This window comes from Mastigoproctus giganteus, chromosome 3 (assembly GCF_048544385.1).
Source record: "Mastigoproctus giganteus isolate SK-2022 chromosome 3, ASM4854438v1, whole genome shotgun sequence".
NCBI lineage: Eukaryota > Metazoa > Arthropoda > Arachnida > Uropygi > Thelyphonidae > Mastigoproctus > Mastigoproctus giganteus.
This window is the reverse complement of record NC_143577.1, coordinates 87,061,443-87,075,794: the sequence shown is the minus strand read 5'-3', so window position 1 is coordinate 87,075,794 and position 14,352 is coordinate 87,061,443. Positions and strand designations below refer to the sequence as shown.

Genomic DNA, 14,352 nt, shown 5'->3' with positions numbered 1-14,352 from the left:
ATTTTACGCGGGATTCAACTGCACTAATACGGTGGTATAAATGTGTGAATATGATGGATGACTACGAAAAATTAGTGTGCTAATCTGCCTTAATTTATACGATTAGATGTGTTTTCGCAAAAAAAAAAAAAAACACAATGTGTTGTATTACTTTTCAAACAACCCAAAAAAACGAAACATCGGTTTCCAAAAATGAAAATTCTTGAAAAATGTAAGGGTATTTTTTTCGGGGTGTTTATACTGTTTAGTCAATAAATACATTGCGCCTTCAACTGAGTTAAACTGTTTGAATTATTTAAGGACTTAACTGTGTGACGATATAACCAAAATGAGTGAACTGCGCAGTTCCAGTTGTTAAAATATAAAGTATTTCAACTGTGTAAACGTACCATTTGTTCAGTTAAACTGCAATCATCATATTGGCCACTTTATTCAGGGGAAATGCAGCTAACTGCGTATTCCTTTATTTATCCTCTATACCAGTGTTTCTCAAAGGGTGTGCCGCGTCACATTAGTGTGCCGCAAAATTTTCCAAGTGTGCCGCGAAATTTAGAAATTTCTTCTTCTATGACTACGTAGGTGTGCCGCGAAATTTTTCTTCTTTGGAAAATGTGCCACAAGAGTAAAAAGATTGAGAAACACTGCTCTATACCACAGCTGGTAACCTGTTCCATCATATGTGCTACTTTAAAAATAAACGAGGTAAAAAGATCAACTTGTCAAAATATTTTTTAAAATTGTGTTTCTACCTGCTTTTTACGAACTAATAGTAACAAGAAGTGCAATATTTAATAAATATAATGTTTAATATAAACATTTTATAATATCTACTGAAACTTTCATTTCAGTTTTGTGGTGGAATGTTTTGAGTGCGTGTTATGCGTATATATTTTTCCTATACACCGCGATTAACCATTTCCAGGCCTCCCATTCCTTCACGGTGTGATGTGTAAACGTCAATATTAGAAGTACATACGACAGGAACCCTTTGTTGGAGATACTGAATGTTATCGAAGCGTGTCTCTATTCTGGGATACCAACCAACAGCACTTATAGTAATAGACAAAAGCAGCGTGCAGCTTATAATGAACTGCATAACAAGTTCAAGAAAGTGTAGCCAAATACTACGGGAACACCATGGTTCAAAAAATCAACTCTGTGCCATCAGCTTTCTTTAAAGAGTTGAAAATAGGTCTCCACATGTTTGTCTTTTTTTTCCAATTAAGTGGAAAATTTTTCACAAAACTAAATAAAAAATTTCCTCAAATAATTTTGGTAATCGCCTTTTGCTGTTGTAATAAATACATATAGAGTGTTTGTATCGGAGTGAACTGACCAGCAACACCACTCAGATGGCTATGGCTAGACGTCCAGAAGCACAGTTTATTTTCTGACCTTTAAACTGATAAAGGGGTTCGTATAGGGACAACAGAGACTCATTGCTCAGTTACATTAAGTTTTATATTTATTTAGAACACTTTAATTGCCCATTTTAACTTATCATATACGGGACACTTCAGATTGTGGGTTATCCCTCTGCGAAACGAAAATAAAGTTGAGAAATATTTAGCAGAACGTTGAAGAAGAAAAAAATGCGTTGGCATGACAGATGAGAGCATAATGGAGATATTTAGTACTGTATCTGTTAAACAATTTCTTCAGTTTCAATACAACCCAATTCCTTAAACTGATTGATCATCACAAAGTAAAATTTACGATGACCCAATTCATTATCAGTAAAAGTAGGTAATTTTATTCGTAAAAAAAAAAGACATTCTGCAAATTGTAAAAGCTGCAATTTTTGATAAAATGTTTATTTATGACGTGTATAATAATAACTTTTTTCAACATGAAAATGTAACTGTATCCCTCGTTTTCGTTATAAATACCATGCACTTAAAGTGGTTACATACAGGACAGGGCATTTATAATTTAAGTGCCTCAATTCAGAAGACTCTGCAGACCTCACATAAAAAAAAATTCGTGGATGTTATCAGGCAGCAGTTTTTTTTTCCTAAGTGCTATCTGATAGCATCCACGTTGTTAGAGGGATAAAATGGCCACACCACGTAATTACAGGCCATCTCCTCTGCAACGTGTGCGTAATTAATTTTAATCTTCTTCTCACGTCTAATGTTCCCGTTACCTCAAATTTGCAAAATCAGGAATTTTGTTGTCATCCTATCCCGTTCTAATTATTTTCTCGTTCCCATTTTTTAGCTTGGGTTCCGATGCTTCTATTCATGTAAATAAATTTAAACGCGACTTCTATAGCCTGTTTTGTAAACACAGCATTAAATCACAGCACAGAATGTGATTGCGAAATGGACATGACGTCGTTTTTCTTCAATAAATAACGTTGAGAGAAAATGATAATTAAAACACTTGATTAAATGTTAATTATAATTTATTCAATTCGTGCTCTGATGATGGCGCGTAATTTCCTTTTTTGTTGAAAGTTTGGAATGTCCCTTCCTACAAGATTGAAAAAGATCTAAAAACTTGAATTATAGTTAAGTAGAGAAGCAGTGCTATAGTAAAGTTTCCGATTGCAAATTTCAATCTTAACGTATCTTTGAACATTTTAATCCATCCTTCTCCTCCTACTCCCTAAGAACACTTTTGGATTTTCTTAATCACTTCCACATACGTTGAAACATGTGTCAAATGTGATTCCGACGTTTTGTAAAATAAAAAATATCATCTCAGATTATGAACATCTGAAATTTCACCATCGATTACAATATTTTATGCCACTTTTGCCACCTTCATGAAGTTTAGCGAGGGGCTCTTGACCTTTTCACAGAAGTCTTTTATAAAAAAAAAAAATAATAATAATAAATAAATTTTGTTTATCCATTAATTAGGGGATTTGTTATCAATTTCAAGCAAATCCGGTATGTCAATGTTAGATAAAGGAATTCATAAAGTGAAATCCCTTTATGAACAGTAAACACAGTACGGTTTTTTCACTATGGAAGGAAAGGTACGTGCAGATGCCACTAGATGGAGCCACTTTATTTATTTATTATTTTATTTAAAGTTCATTATTATTTTATCATCATATTTAACAGTAATTTAACTGCTATAAACATTTATGAGAAGTCTGGAATAAAACAATACTCAATATAGACCTATAATGCATATATTTGTAATAACGGACGTTAGAGTAATGTAGAGCACCCAGACACGTCATTTAAAATATCCCCTACGTATCTCTTTTTATGAATAAAATGCCAAGATTAATATGAAGAGTAATGAAGGAAGCCACAAATTGAAAAAAATAAGGATTAACATGTACGATTTTTGCGAACTTAGAAATAATATGAATTATACTTTCTTCTAACCATTCAATCTGCAATAAAAAAGTTTACCCCTGTTCAGATTCACAACAAGACTGATATATTTCCTTGCTTAAACAAGCGATTTCTATATATAATTTGTTTTATATCCTTCATGTTTTTTCGAGTGATTTTAATTTTGTCGAGGAGAATATTTTATTTTATCGTGCAAATTTTTCTTTGGGTTTTAAATTAAGTTTAAGATCCGCATTGAACTATACCAGATGTTTATAACTGCATAATGATATAGATGGCACATAATCTTTCATCGCCCATAATTTTAAATGTGTACTTTAAGGCATACATTTCAAGTTAGGAAATTTGAAATGTAGGTATGGTAATGCGCAATTGCTTTTAGTCGAAGGTACAACAGCACAGGTCACATCATTTGAATCCGCATTCCGCATTTATATGTTTAATTTCTCTTAGCAATACATACTATATGAAATAATAAGCTTAAGCAACGAGACCAATTCTTTTAATAAATCCAAATATGATATAATCACTAACCTTAAGTGGCTGAGGCTACTTTCCAAGTATTCGACCGACTTTATACACAGACGTCTGTTTACTATTCTTGGAAACATTGGTGGAAAACATTTCCTAGAAATCCTTTTATTAGTGCTCCAAATGTGTTCAACTGGTATAAAATATGATTCATTCAAGAAGTTTCTCAATGATGGGAGAAGAGCAGAAGAGTGCAGTTGATGCTCTATCAGTGGTATTTGTATTATTCAAAAAATAGCCGTATCGAACAAGTTTTCAGATATTCGTTGTCATGATGCAAAATCCACTGCTATTTGGCGAAATATTTGGATTTCATCCCTTTGACAATATAATGGTTTTGCCACTTGACATTCGTTTGAAGGGGTCTGAGTTCCATTCTCGTCTATGACTGGAGGAATTTTCCCATCTTCCTCTAGTCTATGACTGCAAAAAGTCGTCCTCAATCGAGGCTAGATTTAGCCGAGGATTTTCCTCCGTGGGTTATTTCGGGTTGTTCAGTCTGCACAACACGCAAATTGCCCACGAACATACGCTTGTACAGACATAATATACAACGGCCCAATGTGTCTAAGTCACTGATGCGCCTAAACTTTACAACAACGATCTTCTTCAAAAAATGTACTGCTGTCTTAAACGTTCCAAACTTTAAACCAGAATGTTCGAGTGACTGTCTGTTGCTGAGGGTTAAATTCGTAATGAACAATTCCGTTGATGACAAAAAAACAGAGGCCCTCATGCTTTTTAGAGCAATATGATAGCACTGCTGAAAGATTTGCAAAATTCTAAATATTGTATAGCTAAGAATAAGAACAAAGCTGCTATAAACTAGTAGTAGTCTTGGTAGTATTTATTTCTGAGATATTCAACAATAATCATAAATTGCAAAACCGTATAGAGCAGAGAAACGTTTTTTATGTTCAAATTTATGCCTTTGATTCAAAACACGCGTCATGATGCAAAATCCGCTGCTATTTGGCTAAAGATTTGGACTTCCTCACCTTTTGATAATTGAATAGTGTTGTTCTACTACATGAATCATAACAGTTGTGAATAACCAGTATGATAGAATAAATATAAGTACTGTCAATGCGTCTGTTTCTTGAGCTTCAAATTCCACGACTGCCTCGTTATTTACAGCACGGTATAAACTGATATTGTAGTTGGTACGATCAGTCACTCATGGTGCAGTTCATAATAATTTCCATAGCTGCTGTTTTTCAGTCAGCGAGTACCAGGTAATTGTGAAACTTCTGCTGATGTGGAGAGACAGCTTATAGAAACAGGTATGCTGAGACTATTATGGGTAAATGCTGACAGATTTCAACGAATTCAAATTTCAAGAGCAAATGCTCTTGCTATACAAATATCTCCTATCACAAATACGAGAATTATGTCAGGTCGGATAAATGTTTTATCTACAAGCGTATGGAGAACATTACATGAATAGTAATTGTATGCATTTCACAGTAAGGCTGTCCAAGAATTATTGTCACAAAATATGAGTAAATGCAGAAAAACTTTGTCAGTCGCTCATTTTGCAATGTTCACGCGACCTCGCTTTCCTTCATCCATGTTCTGGTTATAAATGAATTAATATCTTACAAGAACTGGAACGTCCACTCTCGAAACGCTCATTCATGGGTCGAATGAAACGCACATGCGATTGTCAGTACCCATTATCAACATATTTTTCCTTTAATGTTTTGTGTGGTGTTCTGGAAAAGAATTTTATTGATATATTTTTTTATATATATCAGCAGAACTTTCAGGAATGACACACCTAAATTTTCTGCTGACCAATTTGTGGGAACTATTACAAAACACCCCTTGAAAATTAGTAAAGATTCGAGTTTATATATACAACCTTGCACCAGCCCACCTTTCCCAAAATGAAATGTTTCTGACATTCAAATAGGTTGAAACGACCCTGTACACTGGTCACCACGATGAACCCAACTTACACAATTATATTACTCTGCTTGAGGCCACATGAGATCCATGGTAAACCCACCCGTATTACTACGCAAGATAAACATTTTTTAAATATTGGTATTAACTAATCCCAAATGTACGCTCTATTGAAGTGTGTACTCAGAAGGTGGTCTGAATGTTGTGCCGGTTGAAAACCCGTAATTATTAGCGAGAGAAAACATACACCTTATAATTGAGATCGTTGAAGTAGCGACTTGGATGAAGAGCAATTGAGAAATTTCTCACAATTCTCTCAATATAGTCATTGACGCAAATTGAATCCAAACCTGTACAAAATGAGTTGCAGACTGCGATATATTATGCCAACTAGTCTGCCACAGAAGGCCACTCGAAACGAACTGAGAAACTGCATTTTATAAGCTACTGACCCATTCAGAATAATCCTGAAATAAGTCATGCAGAGTATGAAGGATTTGTCGCGCTGAATTCTGCATTGAACAAAATAGAAGCCGCTGTGTAGTTTCTTTAAATGTTTTCCTTACAGGTTTCTTTAAGTTTCTTTTTTATGTCTGTAATTTATGATTAATGTTAAATGTCTCGGAAATAAAGACTGCTGAGACATTTTTATAGGAACATTTTTTATCTGCCCCTACATTTGCTTCCTGAAGTTTTTAAACACCCTGCATGTTTAAAAACAGAAGTATATACAGAAGCAGTGTGATTAATTTATTGTTCAACCTTATAGAGCTGTAGAGAAAGAAAATAAGACGTCGGAATGAAGCGACAAATTCGTTAAAAAAATAAATAACTTGGACAACCTACTCAGATTTTTAGGAAGAAAAAGGCCAGATTTTCTCATTTCAAAGCTTTCAGGAAGTTTTCTGACCTAGAAGTGCTTTCAGATAAGTTTCCACTTCACTTCAATTTTGATAAAATCAAGTGACAGTGCACACCGGTAGTGAATTTTATCGCTTGTGCATCAGTGATATTCTGTAAAAGAATCGTTGTAGTAATTATTTTGATTAAGTTCAAGATCTGTAAGGTTAGAAATTGAGATAGTTCATTTCTTGATACTATTAAATACTTTCCTCCCAGTTTTCATTTATATTTGATTCATATTTGCTTCATTCCAAAGTTTAAACTACAAACTTCTCTAAGCTTACCTATAGATAAAAATAGTAAGAATTGCATCTCATTTAACTAACTTTTGTCTATGATAGGACTTCCGTCGATTTTTAACTCGCCACCAATGCAACACATGACAAATGTCATATGATGCATTCATGGGCCGCCTAGCCTTACACTCATGAGGTGTCAACGCACCGAAACAGATGACCAGAAGAGGACATCAACCACATTACTAACAAGTAACATGATATTACATAATACTTCCATTTTAAAGAGGTGTTAGTTATTCACAGAATAGAGTAGATAATTCATGGTAGGAGCCATGCCGAAAATTTCCTTCAGAAATAACAAGAAATCTTTTTTTTTTTTTGATAACAATTATTCATGAAGTGAAACTAATGATTATACAACCAATATATATATATATATATATATATATATATATATATATATATATATATATATATATATATATATATATATATATATAAAACTTGCCATATGTGCCAATTCATGCGCTATAACTGAAGTCACACGCTGCTGATTTAGTGGACTAGATGATTGTTTGTCATACAGAAGGTTGGTCTCCCGGTAAGTAATCAATCCCCAGTGCTCCATAGCGCCTGACACAAAATCGGGAATAGCGATCATATCTGAAAATAAAGGAAAGAAACAGAGTTATTCATTTAAGCTAGAAAGGCTTTTAAAAAGAGGAATCGTGTACTTTTCATGAGTTATGATTTAGAGAAAACAGGAAGTGAGCATCTTCTTAACATAAAAGTAATCGAACTTCTTTGATGCGCGATTTTTTTGTAACCTATGGATGTGTATATACGATCATTCGATCATAAACAAAGTAAAGTTTTAGCAAGATCTGAAATGAGGATTGTCAGCAAGTGTAAAAATGAGAACTACAACAGTTATATTTTCCTTTTTAATAAATAATCTCGGATTTTAGAAATTTCCATACACTGTAGTATGAATGACTGAAGTTCAGAATTAAGAGTGCAGAGTGCGGACAGGACTTCTTTGACTAGGCCAGTCGAAGTTTTATCTCCCTTTCCCACCCTCCTCATTTTATTAATATCTGACCGAAATTTATCTTATTTGGTATAAAAAAAAGTTACAACTAAAAGAGGTATATTCGTTCTGTCTGTAGTCTGCAGTATTCCATGTCCATTACCTTCAGTTCAAGTTGTATTACAATATGTAGCCTATAATATAACGACGAAAATATAATTCAGAGTTAATAATAGGTAAGGTACTCAGGATAAAAATAAATTGAAGGCAAATAAAGTAATAAATGAATTAAGTTAATATACGGTATATTACAGTAATCTGATTCATTAAAATGATGTAGCAACACTTAATGTGATTTCTAAACCCCAACAAGAATTTTAGTGTAAAAACAGTAAAAAATACTTACGAAAGGGAATCATATGGTTAGTCAAGGAAGTAACAGCTATTTATGAGGGTCGTTTGAAAAGTTCATGGCCTGAGTGTGAAGGGTTTATTTGCGGAGTTTGCTAACATGTTACTTTTCAACATAATTTCCTTTGGAGTCGATATATATTTTTGCCACCGATGCGTTGATTCCAGCTGCGAAGAACGATTTCACTTGGGACTGCAGGAATTCACCACAGCGCAATGACGTCATTTTCAGTGGGAAAATGGATGCTAGCCAGGTATTTTGTTTATTTATTTTTTTTTCAAATTAGGAAATAGGTGAACGTTCAATCGTGCTAGAACTGACGAATATGTGGATTCGTCTAAGACTCGTGAGCAAGCGCATTCTCCTGGTGGAACAAGACTCCTCTGCTGAGCTTTTCTCGGGTTTGTCTTGAATGGTTTTACTCACGGAAACGCCTCACAAGGTCTGCATAATACGTTTCCATGACTGTCTGGCATTTCTGAAAGTAATCCGCTAGCATCACTCCATGAGCATCCCAAGAAACCGATGCTAACCTTGTCAGCGGAGGAAATCGATTTCGCTTTCTTCGGAGGTGACGAAGAGCGAAATTCCCACCGTTTGGACTACTACTTTGTCTCTGGTTGAAAGCGATGTACCCACACCACATCCATGCTGACAAACGTTGCAAGTAAATTTGCTGGATCTACTTGAAAACGATGCAAATATTCACTTCATTTTACAACTGTATTTCCCGTTTTTGATCTGCTATTAACAATTTTGGGATCCCATCGTGCTAACACCTTTTTTTTTTTTTATAACGAGAACCTCTGCTATTATATGGTACATACATTCAGATGATAAGACAGTTCGGACCATTTTTATGGCCCGAACTGTCACTCGTCGATCACTCATCATCGGATCAGGGACTTGTAAACTTCTGGAGTGATGGACGTTGCTGGTCTTGAAATTGCAGCACCAGTAATTAAAAAAGCCATTGCTGAAACCGCATGAAACTTGGTGGGTTACTATTTTTTTTGAATCCAATGGGTTGAGCCAGTGGTGCATTTAAGCATAGGCGCACTAGGTCTGCGCGCTTAAGGAACCAATCATGTCGAGTTCTTAAAATGTTGAAATATACATTTATGACGTTTCGCACAAATATGCACAAAAATAGATCAGATGTGCACCAAAATCCCAAAGTTCCTTAGGCACCCAAATGATCTAAACATGTTACTGGAGTGACTGAGTGAGCAAGCTACCATTTTATGCAAAACATTCTGTTAAACCACAAAATGGAAACTCGAAAGCTCGTGTAGATTAAAAATTTGAATGCTCTAACTCTTCTGCACCGTTGAATATTTTTTTATAACTACGTGTATTGTAAATATTGGCATGATAAAACACTTTTGAAGATTTCAAAAGTTTTGGAGATATCAAAAATGTTGTAATGAATGATTACAATGCAAAATTCGTATCACAAATTTATTATTTGGGGATGTGCTCCCGAAAGAAAATTATTTTAGTTATGATTCTATACAAAGAAATCAAAGGGAAAATTACTGTTTTTATGTTTAATTCTGAGAGTACGAAATGATTAGTACTGGAGACTATCAGGAAGTCATTTAACATAGAAAAAAGTTCAGATTTTGAGTTTACCTTGTTTTGGAAGTGGATAGGGAACATCGAAATATTTCTCGTAATAATTTAAAACGCCAGTTCCAACTCTCAGAGCGTAATCAGTTTTCTGTACCTGATCAGGAGTTGCATAAACACGAAACTGAAAAATACAATGATTTATCTTCTATTAAATGTTAAATGATTAGGATATGAAAGCAATGAAAAGAAATATTCCCTACATTTATATATTATTTTTATGTCCTGAAAATAACTCTAAAATAAAATAAAATATAAAAATTATTAAATAGTTTTAAATCTGAAAATAAAATGCACACGACTTACATAACAGCCCTAGAAATGGCCTTTTATGCAAGTCAAGTGAGTCTTATATAACAGCCCTGGAAAATTAATAAATAGCTTGAATTTTAAAAATTAAATGCACTCGACTTGCATAACAGTCCTGGAAAGGGATGGATCCGTTGTTCTTTGAATTGCTATTTTTGATATCAAAATGGATTCGTAGCCAGCAGAAGTAACAAGAAGATTTTTGGAGGCACAATATGGCCTTAGCAGTCCTTGTGCCATTAAACAACATACCAACAACAACAACATCGGTTCATACCCGATTAAAATTTTAATCGGGTATGAACATTATGATTGATAAATTTCAAATCCAAAATTTAGAATTTCTGCTCTTCGAATCTCACTTTTTTTTACTATTTTTTTATTTATTTTTTGAAAATGGATGGCCATTTTCATCAAGAAAATAATTTATCTTATTCCTAGACTCTTATGAAGCTGAAACTTAAAAGATTTTGATTTCTGAATATGAAAGTTAAAACACAAAGACTTAAAATGGCTTAAAAAGTCAGAAATTAATGTATTAAATTTTACGCTTGGTTAATAAGGAAATTTTTGATACTGAGAGGATATAACATTTGCTTCTTTCAACTGAAACATTTAATTTATACAGATCAGAGTTTTCGTTCTATTATGCACATGTAAATTTCCTATAGCCTCGCAATGAGTAACTGTAATGATTTAAAAGTGCAAAGGCCAATTCAATCTATATACCTCACGTCTTAATTAATGTGACAAATTAAAATCGAATAACAACATATTTAATCTCATGGATTAAGAGTAGTTTGGATACAAATAAACCGTTGAATTTTTAATTATTCAATAAACTTCTTTATTTTCCTATATTGATAAAATAAATTCCTACAATCTTTGAATTCTAAGGATTTTGAGCATACGTCAGGTGTTCAGGGATGTACAGACTATAGCTATGTACAGACTAGAAGTCAGCGTGCAAAAATAGGCCTCATTCCCATGCCGCTACATGCGACATTATGATCTTGTAGTCCTTTGGTGTGGTCTTCAGACTATTGAGTAGTGTGGGTGGAAATCCTTTCATCATCTCAAGGGCTGTTTGGCATGCAAACTTCGGAATGCCACCACGGAGGCATCGTATTCTCACTGATAACAGTAGGAACATGTTTTTGGCAGACACGTTCCCCTAGCTTTCTCCGAATATTGTTACCATCCCGGGCATTGACTTGGAGAAATTTTCAACGAATATCATGTACAGACGTGAAATACTGGTGGATGAATAAGCACATGAATCAGTAATCAACAACTTAAATTAGCCTCATTGCTATTGGAGAACATTTTAATTTCATTGCATTTTAAAGTCATCGACATTAAAATGCCCAGCTGTGTATATAGTAGTTGAGACCAAAATACCTTATTGCACTGTATCGTTATTACAAATAGAAAGGGCGCAAGAATATTTGCTGATGCTATCGAGGCAGTGTTAGGTGGGTCGGAAAACTGCTAGCTTGGGGGGAGACAAAGACCAATAGATTGACAGTAGCCACTGGCAGAGGTGAAAGAGATTCTTGCACTGCTTCTATTAGAATGAGCAGAAGCCTGAAAAACAAGATGCATGGTATTTCAGAGACTGTTGGGAGCCATTGCGGTACAAGTAAACACATGGGTTGTGTTAGGGTAGCTAAGGATTGAAACAGGGGCAGGTATACTTGCGTGTACACCAATGCTAGGAGTTTAGTAAATAAATTTGATGAATTTGAGGTATTGCTCAAAACATCGAAGTCAGATATTGTTGGGATATCAGAGACGTGGTGTCACACAGATATAAGGGATGCAGAACTGCAATTAGGGGAGTACAACGTCTACAGAAAGGATAGACAGGATAGGAAGGGGGGAGAGGTTATGCTATTAGTTAAGAAACACATAAAAACCAAGGAAGTGAAGCCAGTCGACATCGCTGGACAGTGCAGTGTCGAGTAAGTTTGGTGTGACATAAACATTGGGAGATCAAAATTGAGAGTAGGAGTGTGCTATAGGCCTAATGACTCTGATGAGTATAATAAGGAACTGTACAGGGAAATAGAGTGGGCCAGTAAATCAGAGTGTCTTATAATGGGAGATTTTAATTTCCCAGATATTGACTGGAATTTGGGGGCTGGTTACTCACACACTAGCAGGGCTTTTGTGGATTTATTGGATGATTGTTTTCTACATCAGCATGTTCGGGAGGCAACTAGAGGGAGTAATACTCTTGATTTGATTATCAGCAGTGATTCTTCATGCATTAAGAATCTGCAGATAAATGAACCACTAGGTGGCAGTGATCACAGCGTGCTGAAGTGGGATTTACTCAAAGAGGTAACTACCATTAGGGGTAAAGGGAAGGGTTATTGCTTCCGTAAAGGCGACTACGATGGACTGAGCCAGTATTTAAATTCTATACTGTGGGACCAACTGATGATGTTACCAACAGCAAATTCAAAATGGGAAGCATTCAAAGAACTTATCTTGGAAGCTACTAGGCTTTACATACAAACTAAGAAATATTGTTTAAGGTTTAGGCCAAAATGGATGTCAGATGAACTAATGAGGCATATGGCAGAGAAGAAAAATGCATGGGATACATACAAATTAACACATGACACAGAAGCCTATGATAGATACAAGTTGATATGCAACCAAGTTACAAAGGAGGTTAGGCAGGCGAAGGCAGATTACGAGAAATCCTTGGCAAGGGATGCAAAGAAAAACAGCAAAGAGTTCTTTACTTATGTAAACTCTAGAAGGGAGGGGATGAATCAGATTGGTCCACTTGATATTGATGGGTCAAGTGTTGATGATCCTGCTCAGGTAGCTAACAAACAAAATGAATATTTTGCATCGACATTCACACATGAGGAGTTATTCAGTGAGGGGAATGCCAGAGGTGTATTCAACTCTAGCAGTAAGCCACAGAATCTTGAAATAACTGGGAGTAAAGTGGAGGAGAAACTGTTGAAGATAAACACAAGAAAGGCACCCGGGGTGGATGGGATCTATCCAGTTATATTAAAGGAGGCAGCAATGGAAGTAAGCAAACCCTTAGCCATAATTATGAGAGCTTCCTTGGACTCAGGGGAGGTACCCATAGACTGGAAATGTGCAAATGTGACCCCAATTCACAAAGGAGGATCAAAGGCTGACACAAGTAATTATAGACCTGTGAGCTTAACTTCTGTTCCAGGAAAATTAATGGAGGCACTGGTGAAAGAAGCACTGCAGGATCATTTAGACAAGACTTCAGTTATAGCTCAGACACAGCATGGTTTTGTTAAGGGGAAGTCTTGCCTGACCAACTTGATTGGATACCATGATGCAGTCACAAAAGAACTGGATGCAGGGAATAACTTTGATATTATATACTTGGATCTTAGAAAGGCTTTTTATACTGTTGCACATGGAAGACTGCTACACAAATTGGAGCAGTGTGACATTGGAGGCAAATTGCTGCTATGGATAAAGGGGTGGTTGAGGGGGAGAAGACAGAGAGTGGTAATCAATGGACACTGCTCATCGTGGACTAATGTTATTAGTGGAGTCCCTCAGGGCTCAGTGTTGGGTCCATTATTGTTTTCTGTATTTATAAATGATATTGATGATGGTATATCGGGCTTAATGTCCAAGTTTGCAGACGATACAAAGGTTGGGAGGGTTGTCAAGGACACTACTGACACTATGCTGCTGCAACAGGATCTGGAAAGGTTGAGCAGATGGGCTGAGAGGTGGCAAATGAAGTTTAACATTGACAAATGTAAAGTACTACACATGGAAAACAGCAACCCCAGAGCAACGTATCAACTCTGTGGTACTACACTGACAGTGGTAGAGAATGAAAGGGACTTGGGGGTGGTTGTGCAGGCAGATATGAAGTTCTCTGAGCAGTGCAGACGGGCTGCAAGAGTAGCTCATGGAGTATTGTCAAAGATATACAGGAATTTTTCCAGCAGGGATAAGGAGGTGATTATTCCATTGTATAAGGCGATGGTCAGGCCACACCTAGAGTACTGTATACAGGTCTGGAGGCCTCATTTCAAGAAGGATGTA

At 35.5% G+C, this 14,352-nt stretch overlaps 1 protein-coding gene across 2 annotated transcripts in view; it reads right to left on the bottom strand.

Annotated features, from left to right (window-relative positions):
• Positions 1 to 14,352, bottom strand: part of LOC150088134 (uncharacterized) — a 244,538-nt gene that overhangs the window by 170,422 nt on the left and 59,764 nt on the right. For both annotated transcript variants that reach the window (XM_090369346.1, XM_090369345.1), the window contains exons 4-5: positions 9,976 to 10,096; positions 7,407 to 7,561 (exon numbers count right to left, since the gene is read on the bottom strand). In XM_090369346.1, coding sequence (XP_090225472.1) covers positions 7,407 to 7,561; positions 9,976 to 10,096 — 276 coding nt within the window. The remainder of the gene's footprint in view (positions 1 to 7,406; positions 7,562 to 9,975; positions 10,097 to 14,352) is intronic.